Source organism: Panthera leo, chromosome C1 (assembly GCF_018350215.1).
Source record: "Panthera leo isolate Ple1 chromosome C1, P.leo_Ple1_pat1.1, whole genome shotgun sequence".
Lineage (NCBI taxonomy): Eukaryota > Metazoa > Chordata > Mammalia > Carnivora > Felidae > Panthera > Panthera leo.
The window spans coordinates 57,595,259-57,614,590 of NC_056686.1; the positions used below are offsets into that span (position 1 = coordinate 57,595,259).

Consider the following 19,332-nt stretch of genomic DNA (forward strand, 5'->3'; position numbering starts at 1 on the left):
AAAATTTAATCAGTGATTTGTTGTTAATGTTTTGCCCCCCTTACTATTCCTTTGTGGACCTGCCCTTCACACCCTTCTACCTATCCCATGCCACTTATATGCATCCACTCCAAGGATATACATTATGAATATCAGGCTATAAATGACACTTAAGTTGTATAAAACAAACAGACAAAACCTTGTGTCATTTTCTTTTTTTTTTAATTTTGTTTAGAGTTTATCTATTTTTGAGAGAATCAGAGAGCATAAGTGGGGGAGGGGCAGAGAGGCAGACAGAGAGAGACAGAGAGAGAAAGAGAATCCCAAGCAGTCTCTGCATGGTCAGCACAGAGCCCAATGCGAGGCTCAAACTCATGAAACATGAGATCATGACCTGACCCAAACCACGAGTAGGATGCTTAACCAACCAAACCACCCAGGTGCCCCATAAATTGAGCCACTTATTAAATAGCATTGGTTGAACCATTTGGCTGAACTGATAAAACAATTTATATGATACCATTGTAGTCATAAATGAATAACTTTTTTTTGTTCAGTGAACTTGGATATGTGGCCTTTTAAAAGCTCTTTTGCCATTTTACCTTTTAAAATGTCTAACTAATGTATTTAACTTTTCAGTTTATCTTTATTAGAAGAATTTGACTGTAGCTGTAATGAATTGGAGTCTCTACCTTCTACTATCGGCTACCTTCATAGTCTTCGAACGTTAGCAGTTGATGAGAATTTCCTTCCAGAATTACCCAGAGAAGTGAGAAATAAACTTGTTTTTGTTAACTAACTTTTAATGAATATGTTTTGGGATTAAGTCTTAACTGGTGCAGTAGCAATGTAGATTCATGAGTTGAGCTGTCAATGTATATAGGAGTTATCTGTATAAGTATTTATTGATTATTATCCTTTAAGTAATATGTGACAAGTGCTTATATTTGACTCAGAAAATGCATTTGACTCGAACACTACTTGCAAAGAAAAGTAATAAAATATTGTAAGTTACTCAATGCTAAGGAATGCAGTTTTAGATAATTTAAATATTTTGCTCTTAAGAATAATGATAAATAGCATTCTGGGATCATTACATTTACATTTCTGAAGTGAAAGATTTTTAATGTAAATAGTTTTTCTAGGTATCATGTGGCATCATAATATTATTTTTATTTTAGAATTCACCAGGAGGTTCTGTTGGTTTTTCTTTCTAAGTGGGATTTTTATTTATTAATGTCAAGAAAAAAATGTGGGGTATATTTTCAATTTAACATTTTATACTAAACATTTTCATAATGAAGGAACAATAACCAATATGCCATTATTTTAAAAACAAAAGTTATGAATAGAAATAACAAGTACCATTGCAACATGAAATAAAACTAACTTTGTCAAGGCAATGTCAACATCTTTTGAGTATGTATGATCTATGAGAAACATAGATGTGTTAGCACTCACTTGGATGGACAATAAAAACAATGTAACTTATTAAAACAATGAAGTTAATGAGCATTCTAAATAACAAAATTATAAAGAAAATTCTTCCTTCCTAATGTGCAAAAGAATATGAGATATATGTTGCCTTAATACCTAGAGGAATATATATTATATATACACATATTTTAAAGAGTGGGATTATAAAAAATAAAACAATAGACATATTAAGGGAGTCTTAAAAGTGACAAGGAAATCTGTAAATTAATTATTTTAAAATTAAAAATTAATATAAAATGGTTTACAGTGTATTTCTTTATTTTCTTTTGTTACCCATAGATTGGAAGCTGTAAGAATGTAACAGTTATGTCTCTACGTTCCAATAAACTGGAATTTCTTCCTGAAGAGATTGGACAGATGCAGAAACTAAGAGTCTTAAATTTGAGTGACAACAGGTATTTCTGCAACATTTCACAATCACATATTAGCTATTTACTAAAAGTAAATTATTATTATATCTTGTTAATGATTTAAAAAATATTTTCTGTCTTATGAGGTTTATAGAATGTAGATATCCATGTTTTATTGAGAAAATGGCAGAAGCTAAATTATTTTTAAACTGATATTTCTAAATTTTTGCATTTGATTAATTTCAGATCATATATTTATTATGTTTAAATTACATAAAATTTGTACACCCAAATTTATATACTAAAACCCTCCTATATTCAGAAATCATAATATTATGAAAACATGAAAAAATTATAATAAAAAGCTACAAAATTTATTACTTAAAATATGTTTATAAGTATATATGTATGTATGCATATGTATATATTTTTGTGTACATATTTATGTTTCCAGTAAATTAACTGGACAGTGTGTGTCTTGTCGACACCATCAAAATGCTGAAAAAATATTGCCAATTAGCTAATATCAAAAGCCATAAAGTTTGTACATTATGGTAAAGACAACCAAATGGCTATTTAGTCATGTTCAGAGCAAGGCAAAAAAAGAAAAGATAGGTGCTCTTCTTGTGACAAAGTTGTTATAGTGGTGGATACGCAAAAACATAAAAGCAAAACTGCAATTCATCTTTGTTTCCACCACAATTGCCCTCCAATAGGAAAGGATAAAAATAAATATTGACTGAAGATAACTACTCAGTAGATAAAATGATTATAGAATAGAACATATAAAATAAATTTCAGTCAGACAAGTGGTAGAATGAGAAACTGAGAGATTGCAATGAAACTGTCAAAGATGGAATCATTAAGAATGTTCAGATCTGTAAGTTTCAAGATGGATGTACGAGTTCTCATTTGTTTGTTGGTTTGAAGAAAATAATAATAATAATGTGATTTTCAAAAATCACATTCACTTAGTAATTCAATAATATTCCATATAAGAGAATAAGGCATTTTATTAAAAGGTTTGGGATTTAATTTTTAAAATCAAGATGGCAAGGAAGCTTCATACCTTGGTACAAGAGTAAGTCCAATCAAATCAATCTCATTCTCCTGTTTGGACTGGGTTACCAGACAGGAAAATGAGAGAAATGCTTTGAATGTTCTACATGACTTTCAGCAAAACATTTTTCAAAATTTTCTAATTATATTCTTATGAATAAGATTAGGAAATATGATAATGTAGATATAATAGGAAGATGGATTCTCAGTAGATTCCATTACAGTCCCCAATGGAACTGAGCTCCATTACTGTTGTAACTTGGAGAGGGGTTTTCTCTCTTAAATTCTTGGTCTGCTCAACTTTCATTCAGTAATAATCTGCATGATGATATAGAAAATATGCTTATCAAATATTTAAAATGACCCATAATTAGAAGTAATACTAATAAAGTTGTTTTTTGACTATTTTTATTGAGGCATAATTAACATATAGTATTACATTAATGTCAGATGTACAATATAATGATTCAATAATTCCAAACATTACTCAATGCTCATCACTATAAGTGTACTCTTAATCTCCTTTATCTCTTTCAGCCATCCCCTCACCCACTTCCCCTCTTACAACCACAAGTTTCTTCTCTGTATTTAAATGTCTTTTTTTGTTTGTTTCTTGTCTTGTTTTGTTTCTTAAATTCCACATGAGTGAGATCATATGGTATTTGTCTTTGTCTAACTTCACTTCACTTAACAGTATACCCTCTAGGTCCATCCTTGTTTGACCTGGAAAATAGCAAGATCTCATTCTTTTTTGTGGCTGAGTAATATATATTTATAGATATAGACATAAATATATCTATATATCACATTTTATCCATCAATTTATGGACACTTGGGTTGTTTCCATACCTTGGATATTGTAAATACTGCTACAATAAGTGTAGGGGTGCATATATCATTTTGAATTACAGCTTTGATTTTCTTTACCTTAGGTAGATACCCACTAGTAGAGTTACTTGATAATATAATATTTCCATTTTTAATTTTTTAAGGAACCTCCATACTGTCTTCCATAGTGGCTGCACCAATTTACAGTCCCACCAACAGTGCAGCAAGGTTCCTTTTTCTCCACATCCTCACCAACACTTGTTATTTCTTGTCTTTTTGATTCTAGCTATTCTGACAGGTATAAGGTAATATCTCATTGTGGTTTTGATTTGCGTTTCCCTGATGATTAATGATGTTCAGCACCTTTTCATGTGTCTGTTGACCATTTGTATGTCTTCTTCTATTCAGGTCCTCTGCCCATTTTTAAATTGGCTTATTTTTTGTTTGGTGTTGAGTTGTATAAGTTTTTTTAATATATTTTGGATATTAACCCCTTATCAGATATATCATTTGTAAATATCTTCTCCCATTCAGTAGATTGCTTTTTGGTTTTGTTACTGGTTTCCTTCACTGTGCAGAAGTTGTTTGTTTTTTTTTTTTTTGTATAGTCCCAATAGTTTAATTTTGCTTTTGTTTCCCTTGCCTGAGGAGACATACTTAGAAAAATATTTCTATGGCCTATGTCAAGGAAATTACTGCCTGCTTTCTTCTAGGAGTTTTATGGTTTTAGGCCTCACATTTAAGTCATTGATCAATTTTGAGTTTATTTTTGTGTATGGTGTAAGAAAGTAGAAAGTCTGCTAATGAAGTTATTTATTCAACAAATAGAGGATAATTCAGTAACCACAATGGGACAGACATATTGCTAGATGGTAGGGCAAAAGGTATGAATAAGTCATTGAGAATCTCACAATATCCAGGAACTTATTTCATCAGGTCAGTTATATAAGCTTAATTTTTCTCCTACTACAGCGACTAGAACATAGTATAGAGCCAACTAATATTTCTTAGTTAATGAATTAATCAATGACTTAACTTGCAATTAAAATCAACATTCAACCAAATCTGAGGCCAAATTTAACATTACTATCAGAGAAAGACCTGGATAAAAGAACTGGATTAAATATGAAATGCTTGGATAAAAGATTAAATATGAAATGTCATCCAAATGTCATGACCATCACAATTTCACATTTATAATAGAATGCATTTTAAAAATTTTGGTATTATAGTTTAGGAAAAATTATTCCCATGCACTGTCAACTGCAAGATTGTTCCTATGGTGAATTTATTGCACATTTGTGATACTAAATAGAAGCTCACTTTTAACATACATTACTGGGGGACTAAGGAGAATTGAGTGTAACTTGTCCTCCTCTAACAGTCTCTTTTCCTTACACTCCACATTTATGACTGGGTTGATGATGATTTGTCATGCATTTTGTTGTATGATTCCAGAGTTTCCCCCTCACATAATTTCGATGTGGCAGAATTGACATTCTACTTTCAATTCATCTCCATATGATGTGGAAAAATTCTTCCCATAACACCTTACTTCATAATTCCTGGCTTCAATGAAATTAAATAACCAAAAACTACAAACAGTTTTTACGTAATTTAGTTTCATGTTATAAATACTAGTATAACAAATAATTTCATAAAAAGAGAACTATGATATAAATCAGTCTCCATTACTCTTTATATGCTTATTTATGTTTTATAAATATTTATGAGCTCAGAGAGGTTATTATATTCTTCCTAAAGTTATCTGGCTAATGTACACTGTTGCTATTTGTATTGGCTATCAATATCTTTTCAAATTTACTAAATCATTTGAAGTGGTCACTCCTTTTGCATATAATATAAACCATTTCCACAATCCTTACTAATTATTGTAATATTTTCCATTTCCATTGTCAAAATATATGTATTCACGGATTGGCTGAAATAATTCCAACATATTAAAGACTTAAGGAAATTTTCATTCCAAGTTCTATCTAAAATGTGTACCTCTATTCAAAAGTGAATATGCAGAAATTAACAATGAATCCAGTGGCAGGCTTTGTTTATATTACCACTTTGCTCAGTAACTATGATGGCAATCACATATATGCCTATGCAATCACAATTTATGCATCATACACAATTTCAGGGATATCAGATAATATGTTGAAGTAGGCATTTGGCAGTTTGGTCCTCCAAAGGCTAAAGCCAATACTAAATAGATCATTTCAATTGAATATCATAGCTGACGCCAAACTCACATACCTCAAAATGCATTTTTAAAAATTCCCTCTTGGAATACAAAAAGGTGACAGAACAAAAGGACATGCTCTCGGGAGTCATCTATAGGAGCTGTAGATTCCTTTAATAGTATGACAGACATGACCCCTTCCCATCATGGAGCCTACAGTTCTGTGGGGAGTTCAGACAGCAAAACTGTAATCACAAAAATAAATATATAATTACAAACTATGATGTGTTCCATCAAAGAAAATATAAGGTACTTAGAGACTACACTGGGGAAAGTTATTTACATAAGGAGGCAGGAAAAGCCTCTTTGAGAAAATGGCATTTAAGAGCTAAAAGACATGTGGGAATTAGTTAAGTGAAGTTGTGGAGAAAGAATATTCCAGACAGATAAGAGTTTGGCTACTCCTTGTAGTGGGCTGATAAAAGGCCAGTAAGTGGAGCTGGTGGGACTAAGCCAGGAAAAGAGTAGCAGAAGTTTCTGGAGGGGCTTGGAGGGCCAGATCTTGTTAAGATCTGACAAGGCATGGTAACAATTTTGGATTTTTTTCTAGATGTGATAGAAAGCATTTGGAGGATTGCAAATGGGAATTTTCACTTTTTAGAGATTGCTCAGACTACTGTAGGGAAAGAATTAGAGCAAAGAATGAAATCAATAAGTTACAGTATTTTAAATAATTCTTCATAAAAATGAACTATATCCATCTTCACCCACGCTATTAGAATTTTCTTGTTTTCGCAGGTTGAAGAATTTACCATTCTCATTTACCAAACTTAAAGAACTTGCAGCTTTGTGGCTTTCTGACAATCAGGTAAAAACCGTTATTACCTGATTTATTTTGTTTATTAAGATGAACTATAATTTAAGCTTTGAATTACTAACGTATCCCCAGTAGCTACCTTTGGCATATACTACAAAATATAGATCCCTTTATCTTCTGAAAGATTTTTGTAAAGATAGCAGTTCAAGTGTGTATTTCATTGCTACAGATAATACAGTACTATAACCTCCACCCTCTTTAAATACTTTGATTTAGCATCGACTTCATTCTCATGTATCAAACACACAAAACGATCATTTTTATAGCTTTGTACTTCTAAAAGGTACTTCTGTGTCTTTAGGGGATGTTCTTTAATTATATCTCTGAAGGTAAGGAATAAGAAATCACAGAGGGAATTATTATCCAATGTATTCCTTTTTAAAATACTTTCAATTATAATCAACTTAATTCTAAAATTTTACACAAGGAATTTTCAGATATATTTTGTGACTATTATCAGTATTTTCTGTGAAATTGGTTTGAGATTATTTTTTATAATCACGAAAATAGATTATATTCAAATTAGTAATTGAGTGTTAATGAATAACTTTAATAACTGGAAAATAACAAGAAATAGTTGAAGACATCTGATTTGCCACCAGAAAAAAAAATGGTGGTGGACAATTTTGACATGGCTTATTAATCTTTACTTTTTTCTCATAATCCCAAAATTTTGAAACACCTTTTTGCAAATATGAATAGCCAAATGAAAACAAATCGTCTTGAATTTAGTTTGTTATCATTATCTCCTAAGCATAAACGCAGCATTACAGGTAAATGAATTGACCAGATTTCTAAGTATTGGGCTACTTCTGTGAAAAAATTAAATCTCTACAAAACATAAAATGTAAGTGTAAGAATAATGTTTGTGTCCCTACAGTCATTATAGTACTTGCTTCCATCTGCTGAGTAGAGAAATTAGATTCAAATCCAAATCTTATCAATGAACTATAGATTTTTCAAGGCATTAATATATCATTATAAATAAATAATTTCTGGATTCAATGTGAGTTATGCTAATGGAACAATCTATTCTACAGTCTTTCATTGTGAAAAAACATCTGCTAATATCATGATTTATTATTCTTGTGGGAGACTGAACTGAACAATGACTGCATCATTTAACTTTTATTTATAACAGTGATTTAATGTGTTTCTGACTCAGTTGCATGAGACAAGCTGATACGCCAAATCCACTTTGTGTTTCACTCCTATTAATAAATGTCATGAAATTAGTGGATTTTTTAAACATTAGATATCATCATTTCCAATAAGGTATATATATACATATGTGTATATATATACATACATATATATATATATATATATGTATGTATATATATATATAATTTAATATCAGAGTTCTACAATACCCTTCAGAAATTGTATTTGTAAAATCAAATTAATAATAAAGAATTAAATATTACCATCCACAAGAAATATACTCATACATCAGGTACAACAAGAATAGTTGCTTATTTTTATGTGGACTCTGTCTTTGGTTACAAAAATATCTCTCAAAAAATGCTTCTGTTTTAACCTAATTAAATTCATAGATGATTTTGCAGTAGCATGGATTTGATAGCAAATCCCATTTGTCTTTTTAGGGCAGCAGTTTGTGAAAATGAATGAGCATATAGAACCACACCAAAAGCTTACTTAGTTGAATAATTTAATACATCTTGGTCTCTTTAAGACTAAAACTGACATTGCTCAGTGAAGATGATAGGTTTTGTAAAAAAGTATCCTACAGAAAAAGAAACTCTCAGTATGAAGACCTTAGAATTTAAGAATATTCCTCAGCAATAGTCTTTTATGTAATCCTTAATTATTTTATTACTTTTTTCCTTGTCTTTCTTTTAATTGTTCATTCAGCTCAGTGAGGCCAAACTATTGACCATGTCTTATATAAAAGTAATATTCTTCATATTCACTATCTTATTAATCTACTTTGTATGTTCTTTGCGTCTAGTCAAAAGCCCTTATCCCTTTACAAACTGAAGCCCATCCAGAAACAAAGCAAAGAGTATTGACTAACTACATGTTTCCCCAGCAACCTCGTGGTGATGAAGGTAAATTATCAGTAAAAATTTCTCCTATACTTATATAATTATGGATAAAAGGGAATAATTTTATTCTGATATCTGGCCAGGAATACTGACACATGGGCAAGGCTATGAAAATAACTAGATGACACATATAAGTCATCCAGGGGTTAACCCTAAACATGAATCTTATCTTCCACAATCAGCAAGGAAGAAGTAAAACCTTCACTATTTGCCGATGACATGATACTCCATATAGAAAACCTGAAAGACTCCACCAAAAAACTGGGAGAACTGATAAATGAATTCAGTAAAGTTGCAGGTTACAAAATCAATGTACACTATACTATTTTAAATAAGATTCCAAAAATGTAACTCTCCCTCTTCATATCTTATATGGAAGTGTTGATTTTTGGGAGCAACTTCTCTTGGTGGATTCTAAGACATAGGACTAGTTAACTAAATGTAGTACCCAGCTCACTGAAATGAGCTAAGAAGGGTCAGACCTTAAGGAAGGTTCAGTGAACTGGTTTATTTCCTGTGTTCACTAATTTCATGAACACAATTTAAACATTTAGTCTGGTGATCCCAGGCCCCAAATTATTTCATGTTAAGAGTCGACCATAAAGAGATAACTTGAAAATAATGACCATTATTTCTCTTTCAAGTTGAGTTTCTCTAAATGATGTCAGTAGCTATGATAGATATACGTGTTGAAAAACCTAAACCTAAACTTTACTTATATTTTCATATTAGTCCCTAGATTATCAAAATATTTCATTTAAAAAATAAAGGGAAAAGTGAAAAGTGAAAAGAATCTCAGATTTGCTGGTCATTTCTGAGATGTGGTTGCACAGATTGAATCCCTAATTTATTGTAGGCAATGAGGTAGATCTAGTTAGGCAAAGTGTGATATTAAGGAATTAGCCAGGTTTTGTTTTGTTTTGCTCTCTTTTGAGGAAAGAAGAGTTGGTAATAGAAAAATTTTTTGAACTTTAAGCAAGTCACCCTTTGGCTTTTCAGGCAGAAGTATAATAAATGAATTTTCAGAATCCCTTGCAACAAACAAGTACATATGTGATAAGTGTTGTCCTTTGGGAAAGAATTTAGCCTGAACTAAGTACTTGTACTGCATTTTCATGTGATCTTCACAATTAATGTTGGCAAGGAAGATATTACTATTAGTCCATATTTTGATATAAATTAAATATTTATAAGCCACTTATTTTCCCTATTAATTGGGGATATATTTAGACTAGTTGAGACTGTAATGTTAAAGACTGAATTTCCATATGTTCATAACCCTAAAAACAAGCTCCGCTCCATTTCCTCCCAACCACATACACACAGCAAAAAATAAATAAATAAAGCTTTCAATCTTACGCATTTTACTGAAAAACCAATGTTATGTAGTACCTTTTATAAAATCCTGATAGAGTTTAGTGGCTACAAATATGGGTATGGGCTGTGTAATCACACAGATATGGAATAGAATCCTGCACTGGCCCAGAGAAAACTATAGTTTTCTCATTAACAAATTGAGGATATATTAGTACTACCCATAGTGTGCTGGTGTGAAGATTTAAAAATTAATGTTTTAAAATGTATAGCCCAGCTCTCTTGTATTATCATTAGTAGTAGTATTTGGAGAGACCATTCTCTGCACTAGAAAACTTCCCAATCCCAATATGTAATTAATATGTACTTACGAAAGCTGAATTTGAATTAAGATGTAAAAGACCATGTAACAAATATCAAAGGACCTTTCCTCTCTTTTTCTTTCCTTTCTTCTTTATTTCTTTCTTTCTTTCTCTTTATTTTTCCTTTTTTTTTTTTTTGATTTTGTACTTGTTTATAGTACCTATTGCCATTTTTTTGCATAGTGTACTAAGCTCTATTAATAACACTTCATGTAAAAAAAAGCAATAATACTTTGGAATCTAACTGTAGATTTCCAGTCAGACAGTGACAGCTTTAACCCAACACTGTGGGAAGAGCAGAGACAACAACGCATGACTGTTGCCTTTGAATTTGAAGAAAAAAAGGAAGATGACGAAAATGCTGGGAAAGTTAAGGTGAAACTTTTAATTTTGTTTCTTCTTTCTTCTCATTATCTTTGTTTGTCCATTGTTATTAATACAATAGACTTAGGGACAAATTGAGTGACCTCTGCTTGAAGGTCAGATATATCTTCAAGTGTTCTGGTGGTACCTTTCATTATAGCAGGATGGTAATTTGAGAAGCATTGGTGTGCTTCAGAATGAGACTAATGTCTCTGAGCAAATTTAATACCCATCTTACAGAGTAACAACATGAAAGAGATTCAAGGTGAGGGAAAGCCAAAACAAACAAACAAATCTGGCTGATAGACTTTACCTAAGCATCTTATTATATTTTTGAAACACTGAAATGGTTTTCTTTTAATCGCCAAGCAAGGCATCAGGCAGGCCATATGAGACCCAAGTACACATTTAAGGAAAAACCAACAGATTAATATATTACATTGGCATTAAAATCTCTGAAAGATTCAATGTCCCTGGGGTATCTGAGAAAATTTTCTGAGTTTTCTTAAATATGAAAACAAGTTTTAAAGGAGGCAAGAATACCAGGGGATATTCAGTTTTTCACCTCAAACATATATTTTTAAAATTCTTCATTGGAACTAATTTAAGTCAAGTAACAAGGTGAAATTTTACAATCTATATTTTTAAGTATTTAAGCTTGAAGATATCAGAAGTGATATAGTTCTTCTCAACATCAGATCTTCATATTAACATCATGGCAACATCTTGAATCTCTCACTAATTTTTTATAGTATTATTTCTGTACTTTTTCCATCATGGATACTAACAGCTCTCACTCTGAGTGACTAATTGCCTAAGTAATTGTTATGTGCATCCTGTTAATAGATATAGATTGTGTAATGTGTTCTTCTTTTCTTTCCCCTCATTCCCACATTTTCTAAACTTCTTTCTTAAACCAACACACTCTGGAACCTTACTAGATTTAGACAGTAAGGTAATTGACAAGGCCTACCTCTACATCATTGTGGAGAACCCAAAACGGACTCCCAAATCAAAATGATAGCTTTGTTAAAGATTTGGCTTTGAAAAAAATGTTTCTGGATGCTTGGTTAATGCTATCTAATAACCAAAGAAACATTTTTTTAACTTGTGAATTCCTGGAAAAAACAATGCCAAACTAAAAGTAAACAAAGACCCTCACAACATCTCAGTTCTTCTTTTAAGATTTCGTACGTTAAATATAGAACCAATGGATGATGCATTCTATACTGGACCTCTGATTCATTCTTTTTCTTCACTGAATGTCAAAAACTACTTACTTATTCCTAAAAATCCATATTCAAAGGATCCAACAAGAAAATAGTACATTTAATATACTCTGGTATATGTATCAATGAAAACATAAAATATGGTAAATGCAAACCGTTATTTAGAAGCCCTGTTTGTGTGTTATGTGATCAGGTTTGTTTATAATCAGAGTAGGCTCATTATACTTTAGATTGCATTTTCTTTATGCTTATTTATGTTTGATTTATCTATATTTTGGCGAAACAATATGTGTTTCAAAAATCTCAAACACTTGGTTTTGACTAATTTGAACATTTCCAATGCCATTGGCTATTGGGCAAATTAGAACACAAACAAACTTCTAAATAAATCATCATGGAAGTATGATGAATGGAATGTATGGAAATCTTATAGTAAATTAATCACACGGTTTTGGTTCATTACATGTACATTAAATTTAGCACCATTTTACCTTTCATTTACATAAAATCTAAAAAGGAACCACTGACCTATGCCATCAACTTCCAAATGGACTAGAGTATAATGCCCTACTTATAGAGTGTACAGTGTAGTATAACTGCTGCATTGTGTGAAGAAGTGGTGACCCTTTAGCTTCATTTGATATTGGTACCATTTTGTTAGAGAGTTTGAGCTAATTTTCTGTGGTTGTTTTAAATGCATTACCCAGAGTGAAAAAAAAAAATCAAGAGTAGAAAAATGATAAAGTGAAAGTATTGCTACAGTGCTCCTCTTTCTCCCAGAAAATGGAGATTCCTTCTCCCACAGGATCACTCTTGCCAAGCCCCCTGGGAAAGGGGCCAGCGTGGGATTACTCTCCAACCTGCCAGACTGTCTGGCGATTGCTGCACACCATGGGCCAGGTGTGATCAGCAGATCCAAGATATGCCCGTCCCCCAGAATGACCCACAGCTGGCATGGGGTTGTATAAGTGGCCTCCAGCAGGAAAGGAGCATGTGTACTCCATTGCCAGTTGCAGCACAATCCACCACTCTTCCCTCTCTAAGTGGCAGACAGGTAGGCCTAGGTGTTTGGGGTAGGAGAACCCCCCATGTAGAGGCAACCTTGGAACAGTGGTTTATGGGGTATGTTCTGCATGATTTGGGGTAAGGAATGTCGATCCTATAGAAACCATCCAGTTGCCAGTGTTTGATACCAATTTAAGTTTTTGTTCATCGACATTGGCAATGGGGTGGAGAGAACCAAGTCAGGGGAGGGAACATTAATAATGAGGTGCCTAATGGTGGGCTATATGGCATGATTTTTTAGTTGGGTGCTTCATTTTCATTTATGTTTTCATTTTTAAATATTTTTTTTCTTTAATTTAAAGTGTGGGAATACCAATAGTCGGGCAGAATGTTGATGACACTGTTGATAACATCTAAATTGTCCCCATACATACATGCATTTTTGTATAATGTCAATTCTGAGGGAGATTAAATAACTAAAAATTGATTCATAAAATAGCATGAGATTTGAATTGGGATTTGCTGAGAGTGGACTTTGAGTACAAAGATGGACATTTGTTGAAAAGTATCGATTTCCTTCTAATTTGAAGGCACAGATGATGAGAATTCCTGTAAGAGAAGATTGGTTTAGGAGTTGTGGCAAATAGGGCTTCCTTATCTCAGTGGGTTGGGTGTTTAAAAGTTTCATTTAAAAAAATGTCTTAATGGGATGTGAAAAAACACTAGATTTTTGGTAAGCTTTACCATCCACATGTAATGGACTAGATTCTTATTCTGTGTCTTATATTCTATGCACAATATAAGGCCAGCTGAGAATCCTCACTGAAACTGCTATAGGTTTCCTTTCTGTGTAAAATGTCCTAATTAAATCCCAGAATAAGATATTTAACAATCAATAATCAAGGCATTCACTATTATTTCTCTTACCGGAATTTACAGCCAAACCAAATTAGAATTTAATCATTACATAAGAAAACCACGGTTTTCTTTGTGAATTCAAGATATCATCTCTAAATGCCTAGCTATTTATGTTAATTCTTTCTTCCATTGCTAAACTTTTGGGAGTCTCCAACATCTTGCAGCTGCTATTTGCATTTACTGCACTTGTTTTAGATCTGAGATATACAGAATGTTGTGAAACATTGCTATTTTTCTAAAATTAAAGTGAAATAACATTGCAGTACAAAATCTTGCATTTTAATAAAATGTATATGTAAAATGAACAAATACTTTATGGTGAGTGATATATACAACATTTTGGTAAGAACATAAGTGACAATTTTTCCCACCTATTTGTTTTTCCATCCCATATTAGAATAAGGGAATATTTCTAGCCTATATATTTAGAAATATAAAGAAACTGCTTTTGTATTGGGGCATTACTGAACTATTAATAAAATTGTGTTTATGAGCATGTTTATTCATTTCTAAAGCAGTGCACACATGAGTTAAAAAGTTGGAAGGCATAAAAAAAGAAAAGTAGGAAGGCAAAACAATCTGTAAAAGGATATAAAGTATGTTTTTACAGAACTTACAAACATAACAATTATAAAATATTACACCGTTATTTAAATTTTAAAAGTAATTATAAAAAATTGTTAGCTTTATGTTTTTAAAAATTGAAATCATCTTGTTATTTAACTCAGTAAAATTTACATTATAGATTTACAAACACCATTTTTTCACAAGATTGTACAAATAATGTGCTTCACTTCTATCAGACAATAGCTCTGAACCAAGTAACACTTCCATAGCATAGGCTTTGGAGTCAAAGACCTGAGTTTGAATTTGGGCATTGCTACCTATAGCTGTATGACTTTGGACCAAGACTGTTCCCTTTTGGTAGAATGGGAACAGATGCTATAATGAGTTATGCAATTTAAACTATGTTTAATTATAATTATTTAATTATTGTTAAGTATAATTAGTCAGTGTTTATTTATATTTAAATCTATATGATAAATAATAAAATATTATTTATCATATAGATAAGTATTATTTATTGTATAGATAATAATAAATTAAATATCCTTATAAACATATTGCATGTGCCTGGCAAATGGCAGATACTGAATAAATAATGGTTGCTGCTGCATACAATCTGAAAAAACCCAGATAGTTACAGGTAGTATGGTGTTTATATGTATATACATATGTGTGTGTATATATATACATATATGAGTATATAGTATATATAGTAGAATCTAAACTTCCAAAAGAATTGAGACTTTAAAAATACCTAAGTAGAATCTGATTTTAGATAGTATTTAATCTCTGAATAGAATTTACACATTTTCAAAAGACTGTCACAGGTATTATCTCATTTTAGTCATATATTCACCAAAGATATTATCATTCACATTTTACACAAGTGGAAACTAGGCAGAAAGGTTAGTGGCTGATAGCTTGTTTGAGGTAAATCTGTGGCTTAAATTTAGATCTTCTGACTCCAGGTCCAACAAGTGGGAAACAAGGAACTTATTGGCTAGGTGAAACAAATCCAAGTTGTATGAAACCTGAAACTCCCACAGTTTGGAGAGGGGCCTCTTTTAAGGAAAAGGATATAAGATAACCATTTAAATACATAAGTAGGGCCCCTCACAAGGCTTTAGAAAGAAGCTGTGCAAGTGACAGGCTCTAAAACTGAAGCTTCATTAAATTCATGACAAATCTGTGTCTGTTTCTAAATTTAAATATTTTTCAAAGATAAAGTACCCAAACATATTCTGGTGATGTGACCAAAATATCATATTAACTTGTTTATAAAACAACCAGAAAATATTGGCACCATGGCCATTAGTAAATAGTCATCTAATTTTGTCAGATGAGACATAGCATCTATAAAAAATAGATTACATTATTCAATGAAGAATCTAATTCAATTAAAGAAGAACATTTCACACTTTTTTTTCCTTTTGATTCAATTTAGGAGTATAATTTTAGCATCGAGAATTTTTTAAGGTACATAGGGTTTTAATTCTCTACCTGAAAATTATTTTTTCATTCATATACCATTGGTTATTAAAAATTAAAAGATGTTCTTAATTGGCATAATAGTCATACCACTCTACAATCTATATTTTTAAATGTAGTTTTTTGACTTTTAGCCCTTTGATATCAAGTACTTTTAAATGAGTTCAACAATATCATTTAAAACTTAGATTTAATTTGTGATGAACATTTCTAATACCAACTTAAACAGCAGATCCAAGAATGCATGCATCCCAATGGACTTTGTCTAGCATGGATATCATTCTCTTTATGTTTACTTCAGAATGCATTGTAAATTAAGTACCCTGAGCTATATTTATATTACATTCTAACAACTTACACTTTTTTTCTGAGAAGTCTAAATTTTCCTTGGGTTATATTTTTGTAGCTTTATTTCTATATATTATTGAGTTCATTCTTATTTGTTTGGGAGTGTAAAAGACAAAATTACATTTAAACAATATTTATACTAGCAGAATTATCTGGTTTTTCATCAGCCTTTCAAAAATGTATTGGAAAAATAATTTTGTATTTTTAGTCTTAAAAGAAATGTTAGAAATCATCCAGTGGAGTCCAATCCCAGCATTTGATATGGAAAATGAGCCACGAGGAAGATGAATATGACAAAGTTGGTGGATTTGCTAAATCTGCAGATGAGCAAAAGTGTTTGAATTCATATTTACAATCCTCAGATCTATACCACCATCATAGTTTCTTACATCCCATGAATTCCATGGGTGTGGGCAGGTGGGGGTGCATGTGCCCCCCACTTTCTCCTTTCGTCTCTCATTCCCACTCTTTCCTTCTTCAACTTTACTTTCCCCTTCTCCGTTCCTTCCCACCTACCCCCACACACACTTTCCACAGACACATACTCACTACAATCACATAAACCATTCCATTTTGTAAAGTTGGTTCTACTCAGATGCAAAAAGTTATGACTACTGGAATAAGCCAGGCCAAATAAATCTGCTCCTTATATTTCTTCCCACTCCCTTTTAATCAGCATGAATAAATTGGATTTATTCCAATTTAGGTATATTTTAAATACTCTGATAATGGGATATTCCATAAGGAAGTGTCTCATATTTTCTCCCTCTAAATTAAATGTGAAGAATGATCATTAATATATATTCCCTAAAGGCAGATTGATACACCAAAAATTAATTCAAGAAAGGGGAATAGATACCTGGGTAAATATAAGCCAACATTTATGTGTTTACATAGAATATCTTAGAAAATCTCCTCAATTTTTAATTTTTTATTTTAAGACATTACCTACAAAGGAGTATTTTAAGATTTTAAGTATTTTAAGGCAGTACCTACAATGTTACTTTATTAGGGTAAAAACTAAATATAAAAGCCACCCTGAAGCATTTTTTTTAGGTATTAACAAGAATTAGCTACCCTACCTTTTGATATAACATGCTAATTAATTAACATTGAGCTGATGCATATTTGGTAGCAGATACTGTCAATTCCCCATTTTTTAAAGACATGATAAACTCTACTTGTAAATCTTTTGGGGTCTCCTCCTATCATCTATATTAATGTTCCAAAGATATTTTTAATATGAAGATAATTACTTATAAATAACTAAGATAGGTAAGGAACAGCCTCTAAAGTATAAAAGCAGCTGACAGTAATTTGCTTAAAATCTTCAGATTGCTAGTCACTTATATGTTTGACCTACTCCTATTTCAATGATCCTCAGGGTAGGTCTAAAGATAGGATATAACCCCCAAATTATTTTTAATCTAGAAGGTGGGCGTGGCGGGAAGAAGCCCCATGAGGGCAGAATATGGAAAGAACACCACTGACAGCAACAGTACAGTTTCTCAGCCAGCTCAACACTCACTATATTGCATTTGGTTTCACTACTGCACATAAAATGGAGTAGTTTTGTGAACATGTTTGCCGAAGGTATTTTTATGTGAAATTTCTTTTTATAAACTTCTAGGTTGAAATAAACCTAAAACGATATCCAACTCCTTACCCAGAGGATTTAAAGAATATGGTAAAATCTGTTCAAAATCTGGTGGGTAAGCCAAGCCATGGAGTGCGTGTTGAGAATTCAAACCCAACTGCTAACACGGAGCAAACTGTGAAAGAAAAGTATGAACACAAGTGGCCTGTAGCCCCAAAGGAGATTACAGTGGAGGTATTTCAAGGTTATTGGTAATTGCCAGTGTGGTTTGGATTTTTTGGAATTACTAAATTCTATGTTTTTTTTTAAACTGATTAGATCTCTGATAAGTGCATTTTTTTCCCTAAGATATAAATGAGTTTCTCTACTTTTTCAAACTATGAGGGTTGCATTTACTGAATTACAGGTAAATGACACCCTCATGGCCTAAAATTATAATACGACTCCAAAAGTTCCAATACACACAGAAGGAATACTTGCTCACCTAGCGAGGTCTGGCCAGTAAGTGCATTATACCATTTTCGTGATACTGTTTTGGCTATCCAAACTTTTATTGTATGAGTCATTAGAAAAGACTAAATGAAGTTGGGGTTTTTTTGTGTGTTTTTGTGGGGGTTTTTTGTTTTGTTTTGTTTTGTTTTTTTGCTCTGCATATCTCAGTAAAATTCTGGATCAGATTTAGAGCCAATTTTTTGTTTGTTTTAGGGTTTGGGTTAAAACCATTATAGGAAACACTACTATAAATGAAAAACAGGAGATAACTTTGAAATTTAGCTTTTCTGGATCTAGTCATGTGAAGCTTAATTCCTATATTTTAGAATAAACTAGATATTCATCCTTATCAATTTGTGTGGTCTGAAAAGAATTCAACTACATTTATGCCACCTCTGTACTGTCTCATCAACTCTTCAGCCAATTTGGTTATCACCTTTTTATCTTCATTAGAAACATAACTGGTATGAGTACATTTAGAAGTTACTATACGCACTTCTCAAAAATCTAGATTCATGAAACTCTTTTACAAATCTGCATTTCACAGCATCAATTTGTTGCATTGATAAAACACCAACTGTATATTTAGCACTGTGCTAAACACTGTGAGAGAGAGAAAAGAAATATAAAATGTGCACATAGTCCTCAAATAATTTAGAGCCTATCTAGGTAAAATTACCACAGATAAGGTGATTAGAGAGCACATTATATAAAATACAGTCACATGATTTGTTGAGTGATGGCAAATATGATACTTTAAGAAATTGGAGAGAGATGCAATCACGGCCAATCAATT

General features: G+C 31.8%; 1 protein-coding gene across 1 annotated transcript in view; it reads left to right on the plus strand.

The window, feature by feature from the left end:
- Nucleotides 1–19,332, plus strand: part of LRRC7 (leucine rich repeat containing 7) — a 564,537-nt gene that overhangs the window by 446,525 nt on the left and 98,680 nt on the right. The window contains exons 12-18 of the mRNA XM_042951516.1: nt 619–748; nt 1,756–1,871; nt 6,706–6,775; nt 8,757–8,856; nt 10,780–10,904; nt 12,927–13,175; nt 18,078–18,278. Of these exons, the coding sequence (XP_042807450.1) occupies nt 619–748; nt 1,756–1,871; nt 6,706–6,775; nt 8,757–8,856; nt 10,780–10,904; nt 12,927–13,175; nt 18,078–18,278 (991 nt within the window). The remainder of the gene's footprint in view (nt 1–618; nt 749–1,755; nt 1,872–6,705; nt 6,776–8,756; nt 8,857–10,779; nt 10,905–12,926; nt 13,176–18,077; nt 18,279–19,332) is intronic.